This window comes from Rattus norvegicus, chromosome 7 (genome assembly GCF_021556685.1).
Source record: "Rattus norvegicus strain SHRSP/BbbUtx chromosome 7, alternate assembly SHRSP_T2T, whole genome shotgun sequence".
Lineage (NCBI taxonomy): Eukaryota > Metazoa > Chordata > Mammalia > Rodentia > Muridae > Rattus > Rattus norvegicus.
In genome coordinates this window covers 76,921,618-76,947,970 of record NC_141540.1, presented here as the reverse complement: position 1 = coordinate 76,947,970, position 26,353 = coordinate 76,921,618, and the positions used below count along the sequence as shown (strand labels likewise).

The 26,353-nt window shown below is 43.0% G+C and overlaps 1 protein-coding gene across 10 annotated transcripts in view; it reads left to right on the top strand.

Moving 5' to 3' along the window:
- The window catches only part of Rgs22 (regulator of G-protein signaling 22), a 120,215-nt gene that overhangs the window by 51,139 nt on the left and 42,723 nt on the right, over positions 1–26,353 (top strand). For 4 of the 10 annotated variants that reach the window (NM_001447182.1, XM_087558647.1, XM_087558645.1 and 1 more), the window contains exons 10-14: positions 1,025–1,199; positions 12,175–12,305; positions 16,780–16,894; positions 18,206–18,331; positions 19,180–19,242. In NM_001447182.1, the coding sequence (NP_001434111.1) occupies positions 1,025–1,199; positions 12,175–12,305; positions 16,780–16,894; positions 18,206–18,331; positions 19,180–19,242 (610 nt within the window). Of the gene's footprint in view, positions 1–1,024; positions 1,200–12,174; positions 12,306–16,779; positions 16,895–18,205; positions 18,332–19,140; positions 19,243–20,954; positions 21,404–26,353 lie in introns of those variants that run through there. The other 6 variants (NM_001447183.1, NM_001447181.1, XM_087558646.1 and 3 more) reach the window with 3 other exon arrangements.

Genomic DNA, 26,353 nt, shown 5'->3' with positions numbered 1-26,353 from the left:
TAAAAACAATGACTTCATGAAATTCTTAGGCAAATGAATGAAACTAGAAAATATTATCCTGAGTGAGGAAACCCAATACCAAAATAACACACATGATATGTACTCATTGACAAGTGGCTATTAGCCCAAAAGCTTGGAATACCCAAGATACAATTTACAGACAACATGAAGCTCAAGAAGAAGAAAGACCAAAGTTTGGATTTTTCATTACTTCTTAGAATGGGGAACGAAGTACTTACAGGAAACAAAGTGTGGGGCTGAGACTGAAGGAAAGGCCATTCAGAGACTGCCACATGTGGATCTATCCCACATGCAGTCACCAAACCCAGTCACTATTGGGGATATCGAGAAGTGCATGCTGACAGGAATCTGATAGCTGTCTCCTGAGAGGCTCTGCCAGAGCCTGACAAATACAGAGGTGAATGCAACCATTGGTCTGAGAATGGGGTTCCCAATTGTGGAGTTAGAGAAAGGACTGAGGTAATGGAGGGGTTTGCAACCCCATAGGAAGAACAACAATATCAACCAACCAGAGCCACCAGAGCTCCCAACTAAATCACCAACCAAAGAGTATATATGGAGTGACCCATGGCTCCAGCCACATATGTAGCAGAGGATGGCATTGTTGGGCATCAGTGGGAGGAGAGTCCCTTGGTCCGGTGAAGGCTTGATGCCCTGGTGTAGGGTAATGCCAGAGCAGGGAGGGAGGGAGGTGAAGTGGTGGGTGGGTGGGGTAGCACCTTCATCGAGGCAGGAGGTGGGGGGATTTGACGGGGTTTTCTGGATGAGAAACTGGGAAAGGAGATAGCATTTGAAATGTAAATAAAGAAAATATCCAATAAAAAAAAAGAAAACAACTTTAAAATGAGTCAGCAGAGAGAAAAACAGAAAGCGGCAGGAGGGATTAATAACTGATAATTACATGACTTGTGGGCTTTTGATTCTAAAGTTTATTATAGTTTCATCTTAACATATTGAATCTTTGGGTTTTTTGTTTGTTTGTTTGTTTTTTTCCAATAAAAAGGGCACCAAGATTTTGTGTAACTCATTCAGTTTCTGCAAAAAATGCTAGTGCTGAGCTGAAGTTCTGGCGCTTCCGTCAGGAGAAGCCAAGGAAGGATGTTGACCCTTTCCCACAGATGGCCACTCTCCTGCCATTAAGACCGAAGTCCTGCATTCCACAGACCCCCGAGGTCCAGGTAGGGTGTCCAGTGACTGACCCGCTCTTTAATATTTATCCTTGGGTATTTGTCCACTGTTGTTTCTGAATGTGAACTATAGCCTCTAGGCTTACATGTTTGAGCACTTTGTTCCAAGTTGGAGTGCTGTTTGGGCAGGTTGTGGTACCTTTCGGGGTGAGGCCATATTGGAGGCCATGTGTCACTGGGACTGGATCTTGAAGCCTTATGGCCAGGCCTCACTTCCTTCTCACACGATGCTTCCTGAGGGTGGACACAGAGTGATAAAACAGTCTCCTGTCCTTGCCCACTGTGTTTCCCCTACCTGCTGCTATGGCTTCCCCCACCATGATGGACTGTATTACCTTGAAGCTGTGAGACAAAATATATCCATTCTATCTTAAGTTGCTCTTATAGTGTAATTTACCAGAGCATGAGAGAGTGACTAAGGCAGCTTTATCACATTTGTCCCAAGGTTGCTATCACAAGCCTGCTATTACATTGTGCACACCACCCCTTGTAAGAAGGAAGGAAAGGCTGGACCCTGCTTGTTCAGCAAGTAAAGCGATCCTTCTGAAATATACAATTATGCCACTCACTCCTCGGCTGGACATTCTCCAGTGGCCGCTCTTCCGTTTAGAATAAATTGCCAGCCTTGCACAGCCACACAGATCCCTCAGCACCCACACCTCATCCTTCCATATTGTCTTCTTGTTCACACTGACCTGGCCACACTGGGTCCTTTGACCATCTTTGAACATCAATTGAACCCACAGGTCTTGGCACTCTGCTCCCCGTGTTTGGTGCACTTTCCTCCGGAGAGCCTATGTCTTACCCCTCACAGCTTTCAGAGGGCAACTCCCCCATCACTTTGTGAGCAAGGCTGCCTTCCACACATGTGCATGAGCTCTTACATACAGGGGAGCGGGCCGCCTCCCCTCAGGCCTGTGCCCTTTGCCCTGTGGTGCTTGCTTTGTGGTATTTACAGCCACATGGACTGTTTATTGCCTTTTACATCCTTCTAGAACAGAAGGGTATTTTCTGTGTTGAGTATATATCCCTTGATCAGCCTAGCATAGAATAGTCCCGTAGTAAATCTAATAGGATTGCGAAGATGCTGCAAGTGGCACACCCAAACCAGAGGAAGGGAGCTTTGGGCACACGGTGAAGAACAGGAAGACGAAAAGCTGAGGGTAGTTGTAGGAATTTTTCTTAGAGCCTACATCTCTGACCCAAATCAAACATTAGAGTCACAGATTAGAATCTGTGTGCATGATGTGCTTATCCCCACTGCTGCAGGGGCTGCATCATCCCCTGAGACCATGTGCACACAGATACCCCAGGTTTCAGCACAGACCGGGGGTCAGCAGGGCTGCTGCAGGGCCCGAGGACTTGTACTTCCACTTCTCTTTCCGGGGTGATGTTTCTCACCACTAGAGCTCACACTTTTCGTTGGTTTCTTACTCACTGTTTTGACTCTCCCCTGGCCTGCTTTGTTGCTTGAGGCCTATCACAGGCCACAGCACAGGCTGAGCGTCTGACTCAGCCCCTGCAGCTCAGTAACCCAGGCTCTAGGTAAGCGCCATCTTGGAGGCATAGCACAGCAAACATGTCATCTGATGATGTCTGATGACTTACGACAGACATTATCAAACTGAGAAGTTGTGGAAGGAGAAAAAAATTAAGCGATATGGTTAAGCAAAGCAACTCCAACAGTGAACTGTAGTGGATGCATAGGGGAAGAGGGCAGTTAGCTTGTGTGGAAGAAATAGAAACCAGATTTACCTACCAGTCCTCTTGAGGTGAGAGCATCACTGTGGTGTGTTCTAGTTGGACAGTATGTTCTGATCCCACTCTTTGTGCTCTATCATCCTTGGCAGAAAATACTCCGGGCAGTAGAACTTTTATCACCAGTAAAATATAGTCTTTTAGTGGGCGGTCCTATGAACTTGACACATGCATACAGACTGTGTAAGCATCACAGTGAAGGGCATTCCTCTTTGATTTCACTGTGGCTTGCTAGTTTCCTCCTATCATTTACTCTGATTATTATTATTTATTTAAATTACATTTGTGTGTTTGTTTAGTGTATACATATGTGTGCATGTGTGGGGGAAATGCCACAGAGCACATGTTGGGGGATTCAGTTCCTTTCTTCCACTGTGTGGGTCCCTGGGACTGAACTCAGGCTGTCAGGCTTGGCAGTAGGTACCCCTGCCTACGGTGTCATCGCTCCAGCTGTGCTTAGGGCTTTCAGTCACGCAACAAAGTCCAAGCTTTAACTCCAGGCCAGAGCGATGGCTCAGCTGTTAGGAGCACTTGTTCTTGCAGACCTGGGTTTGTTTCCCAGCATCCACATAAGGTGGCTGAACAGTGCCCGTAGCTCCATTTTCAGAGTGCCTGATGCCCTCTTCTGGCTTCGGTGTGTACTTACACAACTGTGCTACACATACATATACACGAGAGTGCACGCGCGTGTGCGCGCGCGCGCGCGCGCGCGCGCGCACACACACACACACACACACACACACACACACACGTCTAAAAAATTATGGGCCAGGTGTGGTGAGGTACACCTTCAATCACAGCACATAGGAGGCAGAGGCAGGCAGAATTCTGTGAGTTTGAGGTCAGTCTTGTCTACATAGTGAGTTCCAAAACAGCAAGGTCTGCATGTTGAGAACCTGCCTTCAATTAATTGGGGAGGGGGTGAGTGAGAGAGAGATGGGGGAGGGGGATAATGGGAAAGAGAGAGAGAGAGAGAGAGAGAGAGAGAGAGAGAGAGAGAGAGAGAGAGAGAGATGTGGGGGAGAGGGAGAGGTAGAGGGAGAGTAGAAGAATGTCTTTTGTAGTTGCTTAGGGGTGGGACCCACAACCTGTGCTTACCAACTGTGTGCTCTACTGCTGAGCTAAGCAATTGGCCTAAAAATGTTTTAAAATTAACGTGATTAAAATGTATAAGCACACAACTTCTCACTGGACCTGTTTTTGAGTATTCATTACAACAGCCTTGAGTCCATGCACGTTGTTGTACAGCTCCGGAACGTTTCTGCTTTGAGAAAGGATTCCATTGCATGGAGACTACCCTGCCTCCCTCCTAACCCTCAGACCCTGGAAGCCATTATTCTAGCTGCTGTTTCTATAAGTCTAACCATATTTATGTAATTTATGTTTAATTTGAAGCTCAGCCTCTTGTAGTATTTCTCATTAATAGTTAATTAATACCTAAAACTATATATGCTTTGTTTGAGACAAGGACTTGCTGTGTAGCCCAGGTGGGCCTTGAACTTGTGACCTCTCTGCCTGAGCCTCTTTAATGGTGGAGTTTCAGACAAGCACCACACCCCCAGCCTTGACCTGAAGCTCCAGGGAGAGCAGCTTGGGTCATTTCCTAAACACTGCTGTCTTCCCCATCACTGATGGTCCGTCCCTGTTGCTAGAGTGTCCCCTCCCCTGCCCACTGTTCTCTGTCTTAAAGATCTCTCTTCTTAGAGCCTGCCCAATGGCTCCCAACTGCACTTGGTGCATGGCCCACCTTACACTTTGTTGAAATGATATGTTTTATTAATTTTTTTTATTAATTTGAGTATTTCTTATATACATTTTGAGTGTTATTCCCTTTCCTGGTTTCCAGGCAAACATCCCCCTAATCCCTCCCCCTCCCCTTCTTTATGGGTGTTCCCCTCCCCATCCTCCCCCCATTGCCGCCCTCCCCCCAACAATCTAGTTCACTGGGGGTTCAGTCTTAGCAGGACCCAGGGCTTCCCCTTCCACTGGTGCTCTTACTAGGATATTCATTGCTACCTATGAGGTCAGAGTCCAGGGTCAGTCCATGTATAGTCTTTAGGTAGTGGCTTAGTCCCTGGAAGCTCTGGTTGCTTGGCATTGTTGTACATATGGGGTCTCGAGCCCCTTCAAGCTCTTCCAGTTCTTTCTCTGATTCCTTCAACGGGGGTCCCGTTCTCAGTTCAGTGGTTTGCTGCTGGCATTCGCCTCTGTATTTGCTGAATTCTGGCTGTGTCTCTCAGGAGCGATCTACATCCGGCTCCTGTCGGCCTGCACTTCTTTGCTTCATCCATCTTGTCTAATTGGATGGCTGTATATGTATGGGCCACATGTGGGGCAGGCTCTGAATGGGTGTTCCTTCTGTGTCTGTTTTAATCTTTACCTCTCTATTCCCTGCCAAGGGTATTCTTGTTCCCCCTTTTAAAGAAGGAGTGAAGCATTCACATTTTGATCATCCGTCTTGAGTTTCATTTGTTCTAGGCATCTAGGGTAATTCGAGCATTTGGGCTAATAGCCACTTATCAATGAGTGCATACCATGTGTGTTTTTCTGTGATTGGGTTACCTCACTCAGGATGATATTTTCCAGTTCCAACCATTTGCCTACGAATTTCATAAATTCATAGTTTTTGATAGCTGAGTAATATTCCATTGTGTAGATGTACCACATTTTCTGTATCCATTCCTCTGTTGAAGGGCATCTGGGTTCTTTCCAGCTTCTGGCTATTATAAATAAGGCTGCAATGAACATAGTGGAGCACGTGTCTTTTTTATATGTTGGGGCATCTTTTGGGTATATGCCCAAGAGAGGTATAGCTGGATCCTCAGGCAGTTCAATGTCCAATTTTCTGAGGAACCTCCAGACTGATTTCCAGAATGGTTGTACCAGTCTGCAATCCCACCAACAATGGAAGAGTGTTCCTCTTTCTCCGCATCCTCGCCAGCATCTGCTGTCACCTGAGTTTTTGATCTTAGCCAATCGCACTGGTGTGAGGTGAAATCTCAGGGTTGTTTTGATTTGCATTTCCCTTATGACTAAAGATGTTGAACATTTCTTTAGGTGTTTCTCAGCCATTCGGGATTCCTCAGCTGAGAATTCTTTGTTTAGCTCTGAACCCCATTTTTAAATAGGGTTATTTGTCTCCCTGCGGTCTAACTTCTTGAGTTCTTTGTATATTTTGGATATAAGGCCTCTATCTGTTGTAGGATTGGTAAAGATCTTTTCCCAATCTGTTGGTTGCCGTTTTGTCCTAACCACAGTGTCCTTTGCCTTACAGAAGCTTTGCAGTTTTATGAGATCCCATTTGTCGATTCTTGATCTTAGAGCATAAGCCATTGGTGTTTTGTTCAGGAAATTTTTTCCAGTGCCCATGTGTTCCAGATGCTTCCCTAGTTTTTCTTCTATTAGTTTGAGTGTATCTGGTTTGATGTGGAGGTCCTTGATCCACTTGGACTTAAGCTTTGTACAGGGTGATAAGCATGGATCGATCTGCATTCTTCTACATGTTGACCTCCAGTTGAACCAGCACCATTTGCTGAAAATGCTATCTTTTTTCCATTTGATGGTTTTGGCTCCTTTGTCAAAAATCAAGTGCCCATAGGTGTGTGGGTTCATTTCTGGGTCTTCAATTCTATTCCATTGGTCTATCTGTCTGTCTCTGTACCAATACCATGCAGTTTTTATCACTATTGCTCTGTAATACTGCTTGAGTTCAGGGATAGTGATTCCCCCTGAAGTCCTTTTATTGTTGAGGATAGTTTTAGCTATCCTGGGTTTTTTGTTATTCCAGATGAATTTGCAAATTGTTCCGTCTAACTCTTTGAAGAATTGGATTGGTATTTTGATGGGGATTGCATTGAATCTGTAGATCGCTTTTGGTAAAATGGCCATTTTTACTATATTAATCCTGCCAATCCATGAGCATGGGAGATCTTTCCATCTTCTGAGGTCTTCTTCAATTTCTTTCTTCAGAGTCTTGAAATTCTTATTGTACAAATCTTTTACTTGCTTGGTTAAAGTCACACCGAGGTACTTTATATTATTTGGGTCTATTATGAAGGGTGTCGTTTCCCTAATTTCTTTCTCGGCTTGTTTCTCTTTTGTGTAGAGGAAGGCTATTGATTTATTTGAGTTAATTTTATACCCAGCCACTTTGCTGAAGTTGTTTATCAGCTTTAGTAGTTCTTGGTGGAACTTTTGGGATCACTTAAATATACTATCATATCATCTGCAAATAGTGATATTTTGACTTTTTCTTATCCGATCTGTATCCCCTTGACCTCCTTTTGTTATCTGATTGCTCTGGCTAGAACTTCAAGAACTATATTGAGTAAGTAGGGAGAGAGTGGGCAGCCTTGTCTAGTCCCTGATTTTAGTGGGATTGCTTCAAGTTTCTCTCCATTTAGTTTAATGTTAGCGACTGGTTTGCTGTATATGGCTTTTACTATGTTTAGGTATGGGCCTTGAATTCCTATTCTTTCCAGGACTTTTATCATGAAGGGGTGTTGAATTTTTTCAAATGCTTTCTCAGCATCTAATGAAATGATCATGTGGTTTTGTTCTTTCATTTTGTTATATAATGGATCACGTTGGTGGTTTTCCGTATATTAAACCATTCCTGCATGCCTGGGATGAAGCCTACTTGATCATGGTGGATGATTGTTTTGATGTGCTCTTGGATTCGGTTTGCCAGAATTTTATTGAGTATTTTTGCGTCGACATTCATAAGGGAAATTGGTCTGAAGTTCTCTTTCTTTGTTGTGTCTTTGTGTGGTTTAGGTATAAGAGTAATTGTGGCTTCATAGAAGGAATTCGGTAGTGCTCCATCTGTTTTAATTTTGTGGAATAGTTTGGATAGTATTGGTATGAGGTCTTCTATGAAGGTCTGATAGAATTCTGCACTGAATGCATCTGGACCTGGGTTCTTTTTGGTTGGGAGACCTTTAATGACTGCTTCTATTTCCTTAGGAGTTATGGGGTTGTTTATATTATCTGTTCCTGATTTAACTTCGGTACCTGGTATCTGTCTAGGAAATTGTCCATTTCCTGCAGATTTTCAAGTTTTGTTGAATATAGGCTTTTGTAGTAGGATCTGATGATTTTTTGAATTTCCTCTGATTCTGTAGTTATGTCACCCTTTTCATTTCTGATTTTGTTAATTTGGACACACTCTCTGTGTCCTCTCGTTAGTCTGGCTACGGGTTTATCTATCTTGTTGATTTTCTCAAAGAACCAACTTTTGGTTCTGTTGATTCTTTCTCTGATCCTTTTTGTTTCTACTTGGTTGATTTCAGCTCTGAGTTTGATTATTTCCTGCCTTCTACTCCTCCTGGGTGTATTTGCTTCTGTTTGTTCTAGAGCTTTTAGGTGTGCTGTCAAGCTGCTGACATATGCTCTTTCCTGTTTCTTTCTGCAGGCACTCAGCGCTATGAGTTTTCCTCTTAGCACAGCTTTCATTGTGTCCCATAAGTTTTGGTATGTTGTACCTTCATTTTCATTAAATTCTAAAATGTCTTTAATTTATTTCTTTATTTCTTTCTTGACCAGGTTACCATTGAGTAGAGCATTGTTCAATTTCCACGTATATGTCGGCATTCTTCCCTTATTGTTATTGAAGACCAGTTTTAGGCTGTGGGGGTCCGATAACACACATGTGATTATTTCTATCTTTCTGTACCTGTTGAGGCCCGTTTTTTGACCAATTATATGGTCAATTTTGGAGAAAGTACCATGAGGAGCTGAGAAGAAGGTATATCCTTTTGCTTTAGGATAGAATGTTCTATAAATATCTGTTAAGTCCATTTGGCTCATGACTTCTCTTAGTCTGTCTATGTCTCTGTTTAATTTCTGTTTCCATGATCTGTCCATTGATGAGAGTGGGGTGTTGAAATCTCCCACTATTATTGTGTGTGGTGCAATGTGTGTTTTGAGCTTTAGTAAGGTTTCTTTTACATATGTAGGTGCCCTTGTATTTGGGGCATAGATATTTAGGATTGAGAGTTCATCTTGGTGGATTTTTCCTTTGATGAATATGAAGTGTCCTTCTTTATCTTTTTTGATGACTTTTCGTTGAAAATTGATTTTATTTGATATTAGAATGGCTACTCCAGCTTGCTTCTTCTGACCATTTGCTTGGAAAGTTGTTTTCCAGCCTTTCACTCTGAGGTAGTGTCTGTCTTTTTCTCTGAGGTGTGTTTCCAGTAGGCAGCAGAATGCAGGGTCCTTGTTGCGTATCCAGTTTGTTAATCTATGTCTTTTTATTGGGGAGTTGAGGCCATTGATGTTGAGAGATATTAAGGAATAGTGATTATTGCTTCCTGTTATATTCATATTTGGATATGAGGTTATGTTTGTGTGCTTTTCTTCTCTTTGTTTTGTTGCCAAGACGATTAGTTTCTTGCTTCTTCTAGGGTATAGCTTGCCTCCTTATGTTGGGCTTTACCATTTATTATCCTTTGTAGTGCTGGATTTGTAGAAAGATATTGTGTAAATTTGGTTTTGTCATGGAATATCTTGGTTTCTCCATCTATGTTAATTGAGAGTTTTGCAGGATACAGTAACCTGGGCTGGTATTTGTGTTCTCTTAGGGTCTGTATGACATCAGTCCAGGATCTTCTGGCTTTCATAGTTTCTGGCGAAAAGTCTGGTGTGATTCTGATAGGTCTCCCTTTATATGTTACTTGACCTTTTTCCCTTACTGCTTTTAATATTCTTTCTTTATTTTGTGCGTTTGGTGTTTTGACTATTATGTGACGGGAGGTGTTTCTTTTCTGGTCCAATCTATTTGGAGTTCTGTAGGCTTCTTGTATGCCTATGGGTATCTCTTTTTTTAGGTTAGGGAAGTTTTCTTCTATGATTTTGTTGAAGATATTTACTGGTCCTTTGAGCTGGGAGTCTTCACTCTCTTCTATACCTATCATCCTTAGGTTTGATCTTCTCATTGAGTCCTGGATTTCGTGTATGTTTTGGATCACTAGCTTTTTCCGCTTTACATTATCTTTGACAGTTGAGTCAATGATTTCTATGGAATCTTCTGCTCCTGAGATTTTCTCTTCCATCTCTTGTATTCGGTTGGTGAAGCTTGTATCTACAGCTCCTTGTCTCTTCTTTTGGTTTTCTAAATCCAGGGTTGTTTCCATGTGTTCTTTCTTGATTGCTTCTATTTCCATTTTTAATTCCTTCAACTGTTTGATTGTGTTTTCCTGGAATTCTTTCAGGGATTTTTGTGACTCCTCTCTATGGGCTTCTTCTTGTTTATTTATGTTTTACTGGAATTCTTTCAGGGATTTTTGCAATTCTTCTCTGTCGGCTTCTACTTGTTTATTAATGTTTCCCTGTGTTTCTCTAAGGGAGTTCTTCATGTCTTTCTTGAAGTCCTCCAGCATCATGATCAAATATGATTTTGAAACTAGATCTTGCTTTTCTGGTGTGTTTGGATATTCCAGGTTTGCTTTGGTGGGAGAATTGGGCTCCGATGATGCCATGTAGTCTTGGTTTCTGTTGCTTGGGTTCCTGCGCTTGCCTCTCGCCATCAGATTATCTCTAGTGTTACTTTGTTCTGCTATTTCTGACCGTGGCTAGACTGTCCTATAAGCCTGTGTGTCAGGAGTGCTGTAGACCTGTTTTCCTGTTTTCTTTCAGCCAGTTATGGGGACAGAGTGTTCTGCTTTCGGGCGTGTAGTTTTTCCTATCTACAGGTCTTCAGCTGTTCCTGTGGGCCTGTGTCTGGAGTTCACCAGGCAGGTCACTTGCAGCAGGAAAGTTGGTCTTACCTGTGGTTCCGAGGCTCAAGTTTGCTTGTGGGGTGTTGCTTATGAGCTCTGTGCGGCGGCAGCAACCAGGAAGATCTGTGCCGCCCTTTTCGGGAGCTTCTGTGCACCAGGGTTCCAGATGGCGTTTGGTGTTTTCCTCTGGCGTCAGAGATGTGTGCAGAGTGTAGTCTCTTCTGGTTTCCCAGGTGTGTCTACCTCTCTGAAGGTTTAGCTCTCCCTCCCACGGGATTTGGGTGCAGAGAACTGTTTATCCAGTAGGTCCCTTCAGGTTCTGGCGGTGCCTCAGACCTGCTGCTCCTGGGCCCTCCTCTACGGGAACCCAGAGGCCGTATACAGTTTCCTCTTGGGCCAGGGATGTGAGCAGGGGTGGGCAGTGTTGGTGGTCTCTTCCGCTCTGCAGCCTCAGGAGTGCCCACCTGACCAGGGGGTGAGGTCTCTCTCCCACGGGGTTTGGGAGCAGAGAGCTGCTGCGGGCAGGGATCCGCGGGTTTGGGACTCCCCATCCCCCCCTGCTAACCACCGGAAGTGCCCGGTCCTAGAGGAATTTTGCCTCTGTGTGTCCTGAGTTCACCAGGCAGGTCGCTTGCAGCAGAAAAGTTGGTCTTACCTGTGGTCCCGAGGCTCAAGTTTGCTTGTGGGGTGCTGCCTACGAGCTCTCCGCGGCGGCAGCAACCAGGAAGATCTGTGCCGCCCTTTCCGGGAGCTTCTGTGCACCAGGGTTCCAGATGGCGTTTGGTTGTTTTATTAATTTTTAATGCCTGGTGTTTCCTGTACATATATGTCTTTGCACTATGAGCACACCTTACACCCATAGATGCTGGAAGAGGGCCTTGAATCCCCTGGGGCTGGAATTACAGACAGTTGTGGGCCCTGATGTAGATCCTGGGAATTGAACCTGGGCCCTCTGGAAGAGCAACCAGTTAAGCTGCTAACTGTTAAGCCATCCTTCCAGCTCCTACCATTAGAAACTTTTAAGAATGGGAAAGTGACTTTATCATAACATGCCCATAAAAGGAAGAAACAGTGGTAATTAAGTTGTAGACCTTTGCTATGGCTAAGCCAGCACCTGCGTTTTATTCCCCTGGCCTCCCATTCGCTGATGCTTTCCCAGGCAAGTTTTAAACCTGTTCTGTTCCAGAAGGAAGGATTGCTGACAAGCTCTTCCCCAAGAGAGACTGCTTCCATAGTGTTGGCAGTCAGGACCTAACAAGCGTTTGGCTCCTCTTACCATCTAAATTGCTGTTGTATTTCACGCTGCTGGTCTCATAAAATGCCAGTGTATGGGAGGGAAGCATTTCTACTTCACTGGGATATTGAGGAGGAAGTGGAGTAAGGCTTGAAAGCTAGAGATCATAGCAAGTTGAGGTGTACATGCAGAATTTTATTCGTTTTTCATTTTGCTTATTTCACTTTCCGTTTCACTATCTTCTCACTTTTAGGGAGAAGAAATCGGTTTATTTCAACCATCTAAATCTAAGAAATTATCAAAAATGAATGCAGGGACTCAAAAATTTGGGAGAAATGAGTCTGTGCGCCCAGTTTCTTCTAAGGACGACAGGGTTGAGAAAGGGTAGGTGCAGTCTTTTTGATACTACTGCTTTAGATTCGATCATTGGGTGTGTGTGTGTGTGTGTGTGTGTGTGTGTGTGTGTATGTATAAGAATATATATATATATATATGTATATATATATATTCATCTCCTTAGGATTCAGTAATGTGCATTAGAGGCTTATGAATGACCTGCCCACTCTAAGTTAGAAGAGTCCCAGAGAGTAGTCCATGTAGAGAGATGGCGCCTGTGTGCAGCCACAGGCCGACCATCTGAGGAGGCTCCTTTCTCACACTCGTTAGCTCCCTTCTAAGCCAGTTCTTCTCCAGGTCAAGAGCTCAAAGACCCTGAGTAACATTGGTGATGTTTAGCCCAGTGCACTATTTGTATTTGGTGTTTCCTCACCTTACTGTATTTCCAGAGGGACCTTTTTCCTTTATCCTGAAGAATACCCTTTGATATCAATTCTTTGTTTAGTAATTTATTGCTTCACATTTGTTCTTTTTTGAAGTAAAAGTTATATAACAACAAAGTTAGAAATGTACATAATATTAAATGTGTACAGTCTGATATTCAGTATATTTGCAAAATCAACCAACCATTACTACTATATAATTCCTAAACACTTAAACTAATTTTTATTTTATTTATTTATTTAAGTATTTATTTATTTATTGACTGTGTGTGTGCATGCATGCATGTGCATGTGTGTGAATCTATGTATATGTGTGGGTGCATGCATGTGCATGCATGTGCATGTGTGTAGGTGTGCAAATGTATGTATATGTGTGGGTACATGCATGTGCATGTGTGTATATATATGTATATGCGTGGATGCATGCATGAGCATGTGTATGAATGTATGTATATGTGTGGTTACATGCATGTACATGTGGGTATGTATGTAGATGTGTGGATGCACGTATGTGCATGTGTGCCTGTGACGTAGCACACATGGATATCAGAGGACAACTTGGAGTAATCTATTCTTTCCTTGCTGGTGACAAGGCCCTTACTTGTTGAGCCAGCTTGCTGGCCTAATTCCTGAGCATTTCATCATGCCAACAAGAAGCCCTGTGTCCCTTAGCAGCCACACCATGGTCCCTTCCCCCAACCCCTGGCAAGCCTGTCCTAACTCTCAGTGCTCTCCCCATGTGTTTCCTACAAATGGAGTCCTGGCAGTCTGTGGCCTCTCAGGCTGGCTCCTGTGCTCACACTGTTTGCCAGACCCTTTGCGCTGATCATTCCCATCCTCAGGTACTTTCCTGGGCACTTTGAAGATATTGTCCTGTCCCAACTCCCCGTCTCTGCCAGGCTAGTCATTGTCCTTCTGATTATATGTCTCTTCTCCTGTTGCTACTGCAGACAATTTCTAGATGGCTAATTTTTTTTTCTTTTTCTGTATCTCACACATGTGTATGTATGAAGATAATTTTGGAAGTGTTAAGTTCTTCTAGGAATCACATAATTATCTTGTCAGGAGTTGTAGTGATTTGTTAACCTTCTAGTATACATGGGGTATACATTCATCTCCATGACACTCTCTCCAACATGATCTATGCTACCTTTGGTGTGCATTGCAGATAGACTTTAGAAATGGGATTTATCCTCATTGAAGTCGAACTTTTTATCGAGAGCCATTTTACATGAGATTTTGTCGATTCTGTACTTGGAAACAGAAAAATGAGAGTGGAGGGGAGGTATGGGCGAAACCTACCCGAGTGATGCAGCAAATCGTCTAGCATGAGGCACGGGTGTGCATTTACTTAGTACTAGAAGGAATGAAGGAGTGTAGAGTTTAAGCCCTCTTGTTGGCTCACACCAAGTGTATCGGGTTCCAGGTTCCCACGTCCTTGCCAACTCAGATTTTAGGTGTTAAAACGTCAACATCACCATAATAAAAACCCAGTGCTACATTAAGTTTCACTCCTGATGTTTTTGACCAAGACATGGAAATAAGGGTTTGGAGTCCAGGAAAGTACATGAGCTATCAACATGGGTCATCTAGAAACCTGGGAATCACCACAGGAAAACTGGGCTACTGAGGTTCTAGTAGAGGAAGAATGGGTAAGAGAATGGAAGGGACACAAAAGGGTCTTGGGGTGGACAACACTTGCCTGGAGCAGCACAGTGCCATGGGAGACAATGGGGATCTAAGGTGGAGTGGGCGAGTTAATGCTTGGCTAACAACAAATACTGACTTCACGAGTTCAAGATCAGTGGTAGTACCTGGAAAATATTTTGAAGGTGAAAGTGAACCAAGCAGAATAGATCACCTTTCTTTTACTTTTTTATTTTGAGAAAGGTAAAATGTGCATGTTATTGTCAGGAAGAAAACTGGGCCTGGTACAGAGGCCTGTGAGCCCAGTTGTTTGAGAAGCTGGGCTGGAGATCACAAGGTCAGGGTCAGTCTGGTCTATCCAGTGAGTTCAGGACATACTTGGCCTGCATACTGAGACCTTGCCTCAAAATAAAGAGCAAAAACAGGGCTAAAGAGATGACTTAGTGGGCAAGAGCATGTGTCCTCTTTCTAGGGGACCCAGGTTTAGTTCCCTGCACCCACATGACAGCCCATAACCATCTATTAACTTCCATCCAAGAGGACTGGTACCCTCTTCTGACCAGCTCAGACACCAGCCATGCATGTGGTGCATATGCATGCAGGCAGGCAGGCGTGCGCACGCGCGCGCGCGCGCACACACACACACACACACACACACACACACACACAAACACACAAAAAACCAGCAAGCACTTACCTTTGTGTTGCCATGTTTGCCATGTATGCATGATGTGCTGGGCTCAGTCCTCAGTGCTCAGGCCAGGGTTGGGAGCCTTAAATAACTAGAGAATCAGAAATGGGAGAGTGACATTCATGTAACCCATGATGCTGGTAGCCCATGTTGTTGACAATGAGGGATCTTTTCATAATTCTGGCAGTCCAGCAATGGTATATGAGTGGAATCATGGAAGTGCAATCTTTAGAACTTGACTTTGCTCATCCAGCACAGTTCCTATAAGAGCCATCCAAGTTGTTGTATTATCCATAGTTTATTCTTTAAATGCAGAATAACATTCCATAATTATTCTTTTTAAAATGTACACATAGTTGGGCATGGTGGCAGGACTAAAGATGCTGAGGCAGGAGGATGGTGAGTTTTAAGCCAGTGTGGGCTACAGTGTATGACACTAAAAGTGAGACATAAAGATAGAATAAGAGTGACAGTTCAGAGTGACAACTGTTTCAGCTGCTGTCCCGGGTGGAGACTGGATCTGAACCAGGGCCTGGACTGCTCTCTACTTTCATCAGAGAAATTTCCCTTTACAGTTGACTATAGTCAGTACAGAGATGCATGGCTGATCAAAGGTATTCAAAGAAAAGCCTGAGTGCTCAGCCAGAAGGGGACATATTTATGACACTCCTACCCGACTCAGACAACACCATGGAGAGACAGAAGACAGAGGCATTTAAGAGCTGGGGCTAGGGGGGGCCATGAAATGCTGTCCTTGAGCGTAGCGTGGCTGCTGCTGAGGAGAGGATCGTATCTTTCTCTCAGTGAGGAGCAGTCGTCAGTTGATGCTGTGAGAGGAGGAGGATCAGGTGTAACCACTGGTGGGCATGGACGGCCCCTGGCCCACGTGCACAAGGGCAGCACCATCTGGGTTGAACAAGGGAAAAAAGACATGGGTTAAGAACAGGAGGCCTTGGGGGAAGTTGAAGGAGATAAGTGGGAGGCAGAGGTGACCATAGTTCATTGTATAAAAGTATGAGATTCACAGAGTAAATATATAATGAAATAAATGATGAGGGAGGATTTTTGTTGTTGACCTTCTGAAAATTATTGCATATATTATGTTGTTGTTTCCAGATTTCTCTGAGGACAATAAAAGCACTTTGTGTAATTATTATTTTGAAAAAAGAAAAGAAAAGGGATGGGAAGGCAGGTGGGTCTCTGTGAGCTGGAGACCAGCCTAAGGTAGTGTGTACAGTGAGTTTCAGGTTAACCAAGATATACAGTGAGACAGAGAGGGGGTGGGAGAGAAGAAAGGAAGGAAGGAAGGAAGGAAGAATAATTAATTGTCTAAAGTCACTGGATGTGGAAGATAAAGTTAAAATTTTGATTTTTAAATATTTTCCTTTTTTCTGGATGGGAGCATTTTATTTTGCTCTGTCCATTTCTGGTACACAGAAATAATTGATATCCTGTGATCTAGCTGGACTCAATTGTTAGTGTTAGCAGGACTTCCCCCTCAGTGTAATATACCTGAATGTAAAGACCATTGAACATTTTATCTGGACAGCTTTCATTTCCTTCCTCCCAGTCTCCAGCCAGATTCTCTGAGGAGGAGAAGGGATCGGAACAGATTTGTGGTCAGTTTCAGGGATATACTCATGCTTTCAACATTAACTCCGGGTTCTCGGAAGCCATGCAGGCGGACGGTGAGAAGGCAGAGCCCTCAGCTGATTGGTTTGCTCTCACATCTATTACTTAGGTCAAAGAGGCTACCAGAGAGCACCACGGTGGTCCGCTTGACATCTTTTACGGACATCTCCGAGTGTCTGAAGCCCCAACTGGAGAGGAAATACACTTACACAGAGAAGATGAATGTGAGTGTTTAAGGACCGCGTTCTTCATCTAATCAACCAACGTCTCTGATCTTAGAGACTTGAGTTTTTTTTAAAACATATGTATTTTTTTCTCTACTAAGCAACATGTTTTGATTTTTAGTTTTAAAGGAATTTTCCCACAAAGTCTTCACCTAGGTTTTTTTGTAGTATTGTTCTGCCCAGTCCTGCACCGATCACTCTTTCCAAAGCTGTTGCTCTGGCCTAGTCTTGCTGCCTCAGACACAAATAAGACCGTAGTCCTCCTGTCAAGCTTTTAGCGCTTGACTAGAGTAACACTGGATGCTATGTCTTGGAAATCGCACTTGTTTTTAATGAAGGTAGGGTTTCCAGAGTACAGTTGCTTCGACAGCAAGCATCTAATGCAGGGCATAAAAACGAATTAGAGGAAGCTCTCATGGCCCTAAGACTCTGCAGTTCCCACACGATCTGAACACTTATTTCTGCACAATTATCTTAAGTAAATAGTTCTCATTTTCTCATAATTAGGATTTTTTCCTACTAAAATAAGGATATTTCAGTTTCAAATGTTAGATATTAAATAAAAACGATTGTATTCTCATTTCAGAATTTGTTTAGCAGGCAGAGACAGTTTAATAAAGGCAGTAAAAATCTTACTTAAACCTGTCCCCACCATCTTTGTTCGGGGGAGCATAAAGAAATCTGAGTTCCAAGAAACAAATCATGATGTTACATGAACAGTCTCCCCTCTTTTTTTCTGGGGTCACTGTGTGCTTGAGAAACAGTCAGCCCTCCCTGCTTCAAGGCAGGTATTAGGGTTGCTAGTATTGTTGGCAGAGAAGTCATAAACAGCGAGGTTTATGAGAACTTCCAAAGCCATCTCCACTCTGGAGGCCGTGACCTGTGGGGGCGAAACTGTCCAAAAAGGGATACTCCCCACACACAGTTAACAAGCAGCCACCAGAGGCCTTGGAGATGGTTCTTTTTATAACCCACTTGTAGCTAGAATAGCAGCACCTCAAGGCTAAAATAACAGCCAATATGTAGAGACAGGCCACCAACTGAGACTTGGAAGGAATTGAGGTCAGGGATTTGCTCTAACATCAGGCTTGGAATCAGATTGGTTTGTAATAGAATGGCTTCTCCTGCCATAATTGGGCTTCATAAATGAATCTTACATGACAGTCAGATGCTAACACATTGCATTAATTATATCTATACACTACAGGAATAAAATGACAGCCCAGCAGAATTCACAAACCTCACTTTGTACAACGCTATAAAGTTTCCGTTATATTCAGGCAGATAATGAACTTCTGTTCTATTTTCTAGGTTAAAACTGTATCAAATGTTGGAGCCTTGGGAGGATTTGACATGGAAAACTTGTTGCAATCTTTATACGTAGAAAACAGAGCTGGATTCTTCTTTACCAAATTTTGCGAGAATTCAGGGAACAAGGTAGAAAATAATTATTTAAAATCTGGATTTATTATTTTACTTGATTTAAAAATAAGTGGCATTGAACTAATGTGGTGATCAAATAAATATATCTAATGTTTAGATTCCCATCTGATAAATTTCAATCCACACTTAGTAAATCTTTAACCATCCGCCCAAATTGTACTTCTCTTTGGTCTACCACCTTACTAAAATTACAAAGAAAAGTGAAATACAGATAGATATTGACATACAGTACTGATAATGGCTAATCATACAATTCAATCTCAATTTAATAAGCCATATTTAGTTTACTTTTGTTAATACTTGATTTTTAATAATTCTAACAACCTTGTGTTATGAGTAGAGGTAAGATGATTTCCAGTAATGTTTTTAAATCATGATCAATGGGCATATGACCCAATGAGCAGTGTCGAAGTGACCCAGTAGTTAATATTAGTTCTCCTGTGACGTGCACTTATCATATGTTGGTATATCAGAACGCCCTCAGGTCCCTTTCATGCCACAAATGCATGGTCTTTATATTTCAACTGGAACCATTGCTGTTTCTGTACTCATTACTAGTTTTAAACATTTGCTACTTTAATGACCAACTCTATGGGATGATCGCATGCACAAATACATTCCACTGAGAACAGCAGTAAATATTATCTTGTATATTGCCAGTTTGTGATGAAAAAATGGAGGCCAGCCTCAGTGGGGGCTGATTTGTGGTAGCAGCATGAGAGTGGGTGCTTGTGTAGAGTGGAGGTGCAGCTCTGAGGGCCTCTCTTAACTGGGTGGTGATCTCTGTCCTTCTCCGTCTGCAGCTGTGGAAGCACAGTGTGTACTTTTGGTTTGACCTACAGGCTTATCACCAGCTGTTCTACCAAGAAACGCTCGAACCTTTCAAAGTGTGCAAGCAAGCCCAAGTAAGTAGCAAATCGCACTGCTCTGTGCGAAGCTGTAAGCACACTGGAAAATGAAAACTGTGTTCGGCCCCAGACAAGAGAGAGCTGGGGCAGAAGGCATCCTGTCACTGCTCTGGGAGGCCTTTATTTAATGCCAGCAGGCTGTGTTGCTTTATCACCTGATTTGTGAGTTTTCTGTTTTATTTCTTTTATTTGGTTTGTTTTCTTTTCCTGTCAGTGACTTGTTCTACCGATAAAGAATGCCCTCATCTCTTTCCCTGTTCCTAACATACCTTCGGGGGTTGCCTGTAGGGATGGAAAAGAAGCTTGGGAGTGGATGTGCAGTGACCACTGCAGTGATCAGGAGCCCTAGTTCTGACCGGGGTTCCCTGAGCCTCTGGCAGATGTCTGCCTCGGGCTGTGCCAGGCTGCTGGCGGGTTGCTGTGCATGTGCAAGCCCCATGTAGGCGCCTGGGCTTCCATGCTAACATGCCACATGAGACAGACACTCAGAGGGTGGAGGAGAAAGCATTTCAAGACCACCCTGAAGCAAAACAGGGAAGGAGCAACAAGGACAACCTAGAGGAGGAAGAACAGAGGTTCCTCTGCAGACAAGGACGGAGAGAGGGGCCTCTTTTCAGGGGCGGGGCAGGTGGTAGAGATGAGAACACTTGTGAGTCCAGCTGACTTTGGGGGATTTTATTCTTAGGTTCTTTATAGATCTTTTATGGAGAGAGGTCTCCAAGACTAGACAGCTACGGACTGCCTCTCTATCTGTTGATCACTTAGGGAGTCTTATAACCCCAAGTGACTCATCCCAGAGGCTCCTACCCCCACACGCTGCTCCCAGTGTTAGTTTATCATCACATTGCTATTTTATAACCCTGCTCAGGACAGCAGCGTGTACTGGCTGCTCCCCCGCTCTCCACTCCACATGAGTAACTGCTTCATAGCTCAGTGACGGCTTGGTACTTTGTGCTGTGAGAATAAGGACTCCGGCTCCTCCATAGCCCAGATGTCTCCATGCAATCATGAAGTGAATCTCTCCTTTTCTGAGACCACACAGTTGTGCTTGTTGACCCATTACCTGTAACTCACTGTTTTCCCTCCTCCCCTAACCTACTGTCCCTACCATCTGTTATTTTTATGTTTTCACTACTCAAAGAGCACTCCTCCAACTGCTCAGTGAAGAGAGATGTTTTTGTATGTTAATAATCAACCTGATTTCCATGGACATATGAAATAGAGTCTATTGGGCTTTGGAAGCTCTCCAGTTTTTAGCAATGCTGTCATTCAGCCTCCTGCATGGCTCAGAAAACGGACATCTGGATAACTGGGGTTATTTAGAAATGGATTGTTCTATTTGGGGATTGCCAAGTCCTTGAAGCTTTCTCCCAAGGTCTGCTTCGGGGGAATCAAGGCAGGAATGGGAGAAGTGGATTAGTGCAGAACAATTTAGGATTGAATTGTGAGAAATGGGAGGAGCAAATCCATGTGATCTTTAAATGTATTTTTATCTAGCTCCTATAGATACTTTACTGTTTTATTTTTGGTAGAAGGAACAAACTGTATCAACTAGTTTGAGTTATACTACCCAAAGATTTTGTTCCTCTAGGTAGAGAAACTGTCTATGATATCACTGTATTATCAATTTATTTCACAGTATAAAAACCACTCATTTAATGACAATATAAATATTTTATGGTTTTTTCAAAAATTCACTCATGATGTAGATCTTTGGAACGATAATGCCACCAAGGGAATCTATTCATCTGGCACTGCATGTTGACCGCACCATGGAATTGATTTTGCATCGTTTTTTATGTGTCTGCCTTAGTCAAGAGACTAGGAGTTGATGCCAAAGGACCTACATGACTTCCTGGATACAGTTTCATTCTCCCAAGCAGCAGTACAGGCTAGTAAAGTAGACAGAAGAGAGTCCACAGTCAGGACTCACAAGCCCCAGAGTCTGAACTGGTGTCTCGGACATACCTTGAAGACTTTTCTGCAGGACTTCAAGAGAGCATAGTGAACAGTTAGAAACCAATGGTAGTCTTGGCATTGTATAGGTACAGTCCCTGCCTCTGGGGCCACCCAGCACTGATAGGCTTGGAGACCAACTTCTGTACCTTTCTTCATATCAGATGCTTGTTTTAGTGAGAGAACTAAAAACGAACAGCCTCTTAAATCTTTCTAAGAAACTTTATGTGGTAATAAAAGCTGCAAACTAGCAAACACGTATGTTAAATTCGCATTAGACATGCTTACAAACACACATGCATGTTTACTGGTCGAGAAGTGGTGAGGCCCAGGAGAAGGGAGCTGATAGAATAGGCAGACTAAAGTCTCACACTTTATTCAGATCATCAGACAGTTTATACTCTGAGGGTTAAGGGTTCAATCTCTAGCACTATAATAAATAAAAGTCAAATTTGCAAAAAGGGAAAAGGCAGTGAAAATAAACCACAGATTTCATTTGCCTGAAAATGTGTTTTATTCTGATGACTTAGCTCAATATAGACTCGATGGTTGTGTTTTCTGTAGTTAGCACACACTAAGTAATAACAGACTCAGTTGTGACATCTCCATAGGTGTATATAATGTGCTTTGACCATGTGATTCACCTGAGTAAAGTGTGTAATCACAAGGACAAGACACATGGGGCAAAACCAAGTGTTTCCTTAGAGGTATATGAGACAAGTAACTGCAGTTATAATGAATAATCTGAAGTGACCTCACTTTTATCTGCTACACTGGGAGGGACACAAAAGCATAATCCAAGAACGAGTCCATGTTTTTGAAGAAATTGAGATCACAAGACTATTGTCTTGGTTTCTTGGAATTCTCTTCACAAGCACCCAGGAGTCTCCTCACACGGCTTCATTCATGAACCATGTCCCAACATCTCCCTTGGCTTTATTTTTTTACTAGCAGGAGATCCGGAGTGGTTTTAGTTTGAGATGTTGTAGATAAATCTAATTGTTACTTGTGTGATTATCAGATAAGCAAGCAAATTATAAATATAACAAATAACATTAGCACAGTGAAAGCATTGCGTGTGCACACTAACACTACGAACCAGATTCAAACTATGTCCGAACTGTCGGTTACATAATTATACTGATCAGAAAGATCTAGACAATAGCTTGAAAAGAGACCCATAGGATTGGTACTTTTGGTATCTTGCACAACACAAACCCATATTTGCCTTGTAATAGGAATACAAATGTTACGACATCCTATGAAGTAGGAAGGATTCAAATCAGATGAACAAATGAGTCTATTACGGTCCCAAGGTCCAGGAACAAATCCAGAGTCATTAGTAAAGATAGCAGGAGCTAGATCCATTCAGCTACAGTTGAGGCAAAAGAGGTAGGGAACATAAGAACATAACACATGCTCAGAGACACTCACTGCAGAAGCCCAGGCCAGAGTGACTGGGACTGCCAGAAAAAAGACTCTCAGGTGACACAGGGCTCCAAGTATGTTGTTAGAATAACTTCCCCCTTGGTGCATAGGACCTTAAATTTGCTCCAGGTGGGCAGACTTGACTTCCGATATCTTCTTGTGTCCCTTAGCTGGAGGAATACTTTCTTTCTGGTGACTTTCACTGTCTCCTGCCCTTAGTCACTGTCCTTGATGACCCCAGGGCTGGAGGAGGTGCAGAGGAGCCCGCAATATTTCAGCATGTCCATCCACAATGACAGATGCATACCCTTCCCAACTTCTTGGAGTTTTCTCACAAGCTCAGAATTCTTCTTAAACAGCGTCATTCTTGGCCTGTGTTCTGACATATGCACACCAGCATACATACAATTGAGGAAAATAGGAAGCAGAGCTGGGAATCTGGCTCATTAGCCAGTGTTTGCCTAGCATGTGTGAGGCCCTGGGTTCAATTTCTAGCACTATAATAAATAAAAGTCAAATTTGCAAAAAAGGAAAAGGCAGTGAAAATAAACCACAGATTTCATTTGCCTGAAAATGTGTTTTATTCTGATGACTTAGCTCAATATAGACTTGATGGTTGTGTTTTCTGTAGTTAGCACACACTAAGTAATAACAGACTCAGTTGTGACATCTCCATAGGTGTATATAATGTGCTTTGACCATGTCTGCCCCTATTTCCCGCCTTGTTCCCATTCATTGCCATGGATTCCTCCTCCTTCCCAACTGTGGACTCCTCCCAGCACTATAAGATATAGGTGTTCCATTGCCGACACTGTCCTTGCTTATAGCTGTTCCATTGCCGACACTGTCTTACTGCTCTGACAGCCTTGCCCTGGCATTGGAGTCCTGTGTTTTAGCACAGTGTGCTTATACCCATGATCTTCCCGGGCTTTGGTTGCTTCTTTAATCTCAGGAGTCATGCTTTGGACTTGACTGATGCTTCTCTAATGCGTTTGGTCATGTCCTGGGTTTCCTGTCTGAATCATGCTGTGCTTTGCAGTATATCATGTTTTCATTTTGCTGTTCAGCCCACCCAATGAGTTAAATTATGTCTTTTATTCATAAACCTTTTTTTTTTTTGAGACAAGGTCTCACTGTGTAGTCTTGGCTGGCCTGGAACTTACTGTGTAGATCAGGCTAGCCCAGATCTCTGAGAGATCTTCCCACCTCTGCCTGGGACTAAAGGCATGTTTTAGAATTCTTGCTGGCATTTTTTTCATTCCATACATTTTAAAATTTATGTTTTAAATAATTTAAAGCATGTATTATTAGTCTTTAGCTGTATTAGTTACTCCTGCATGAGAGTATTATCACAGACTCCCTGGCTCAGAACAACACACACTTGTACAGTTTCTGTGTGTGTAGGATTCTGGGTATAGCAGTATTGGGTCCTCTTAATCAAAGCTGCAGCCTGTGGGAGGGTCTGCTCTAATATTCATGTACTTGTTAGTAACGTCCAGTTCCTGGCAAACTACTGCTCCGAGAACCTCAAATTTTGCTGGCTGCGAGCCAGCGGCTATGTCAGTGCTGCATGTGTGCTCTCAAGTAGATTACATACAATTCACAGCTTGCTTGTCAGTCAGCCAGGGGGAGAGTTTCTTAGCAAGGTGGCTATCACCTATTTACATAGCTTAATGTGTACACACATACATACCCTGCTGCTCTGTACTAATAGAAAAATGCCACACATTATGTTCAGACATGGGAGAGAAATTAGGCACAAAAGCCAGGCATGGTGTGTGCACCTTTAATATACCAGCACAGCAGGCAGAGGTAGGTGGATCTCTGTGACTGAAGCCAGAATTGTCCACATGGGGAGGTATGGGACAGCTAGGGCTTCACAGTGGGACCCTATCTCAAAACATGAGAGGGGGGAGAGAGGAAAGAGAGGAGTGAGAGTAGGGTAGAGGAGGGGAAGAGAGAGAAGGGGAGAAAGCATGACTATCAGAAGCCACTGCGTTTATGGGGCCACCCTACAGTCTGGCTGCCACAGTGTTCAATAATTCTGTGATTTGTAGTTCTTGGAAGAACTAACTTTTAGTTCTGCTGACAGTGGATTCTTTCCATGTGTGTTTAGTAATTTTGAATTATGAGCCCTTTAGTGATTTTTTTATGCCATTCTTCTGCTGGGCACATTCTAAATGCTAATTTCTTTTTCTTTCTTTCTTTATTTCATGTATGTGAGTACTCAGACACACCAGAAGAGAGCATTGGATCCCATTACAGATGGTTGTGAGCCACCATATGGTTGCTGGGAACTGAACTCAGGACCTCTGGAAGAGCAGTCAGTGCTCTTAACCGCTGAGCCATCTCTCCAGCCCCCTAAATGCTAATTTCTTATCTTGGAGTGATGTGGAAATAGACAAAGTATGAATTGGAAAACCAGACTCACATAAGGGGAAATTCTCAGTAAAGGTAACTGTTTTTCTCTTTTAAAGATGAAGACAGGCAAGTTTGTGTTTTGTTTCCTGGACTCAGTAGGTATAAAGAATCTTGTCTGTGTGCTGCTTACTGTGGACACAAACAGAAAACATGTGACTTGTCCTTCTGGGCCTTTCTTTCTGGTGTGTTGGCAGCCAAGATGACTTGAAAAGCCTCCTCTATACAATTTCTAGAAATACTGGGTGAAAAATGAAACACCCTCTAAATCCGTAGCCAAAATACTGAAGGACAAAGTTTTCCAGGCAGAGTGACGGCGAGTACATAAGAACCTAGACATAAGGGGATGGTGGAAAGCCAGAGCCACAGGGTGACAGGACAAAGGTGCAAGATGCCATGCATTAGGGTCATGTTGGGAGTCTGCCCTTAGTTCTGAATGGCTGTGCACAGCACAAAGGGCAGAGTGCAGAATGGGTCATTTGCATAAATTAATGTGGATTTTAATATTAAATTCAAATATATATATTTTGCATTCTTATCTATAACCCATAATAATCATGAGTCATTTTTATTTTCATGATTTATTATTCTGTGTGTGTGTGTGTGTGTACATGTGTCTATAAAGGCACATACATGACACACCATGAGGAAGGAGGTCAAAGGACAACTTCCAGGAGTCAGGGGCAAAAGGATGTATTTATATCATAATTTTCTTTTAAAAAGTGTTTTACACTGTGAGTTCTCTGAATATAAGAACAGGAATAGTGTTCTTGGAGATGTTTGCTCTCCCAGAAGGCGAGAACTACCTGCTGAACTAGTCCAGTTGTGCTGGAAACAAAACAGGTGCTGCTGTGTAGTGGAGATGAGCTGTTCTCTTTCTTTGCTGGTAGGTAACAGTTGGTGATTTCAAAATTCTTTAATAATTTTAAAAATAAATATTTTAAATTATATTAGAAACAAGGAACCTATTTCATTTTCTGTAATTTTTTGAGCTGAAAGCATTTCTCCTTTTAGTCTTATTTAACACAAATCTTTCTTTTGATGGCAACCCCTTACATAAAAAAATGATTCGTTCCATTTCACTCATATCAACAGCTTCCTACTAAATCTGAGTCTTTCCAGCCTTTTCAGCCACAGCGAGGCTCCATCTTGACAACAGGAAGTCCCACTCCTGGCTTTTCCCTCCATCCACTGGCTTGCCCACACCCTCTGGCCCAATACTGCATAAGAGACTGTGCTTCTGTCTGGAACCCCTTAAGAGGCCCAGTATCTAAGTTCAGTCACATGACTCTGAAGTTCAGAACAC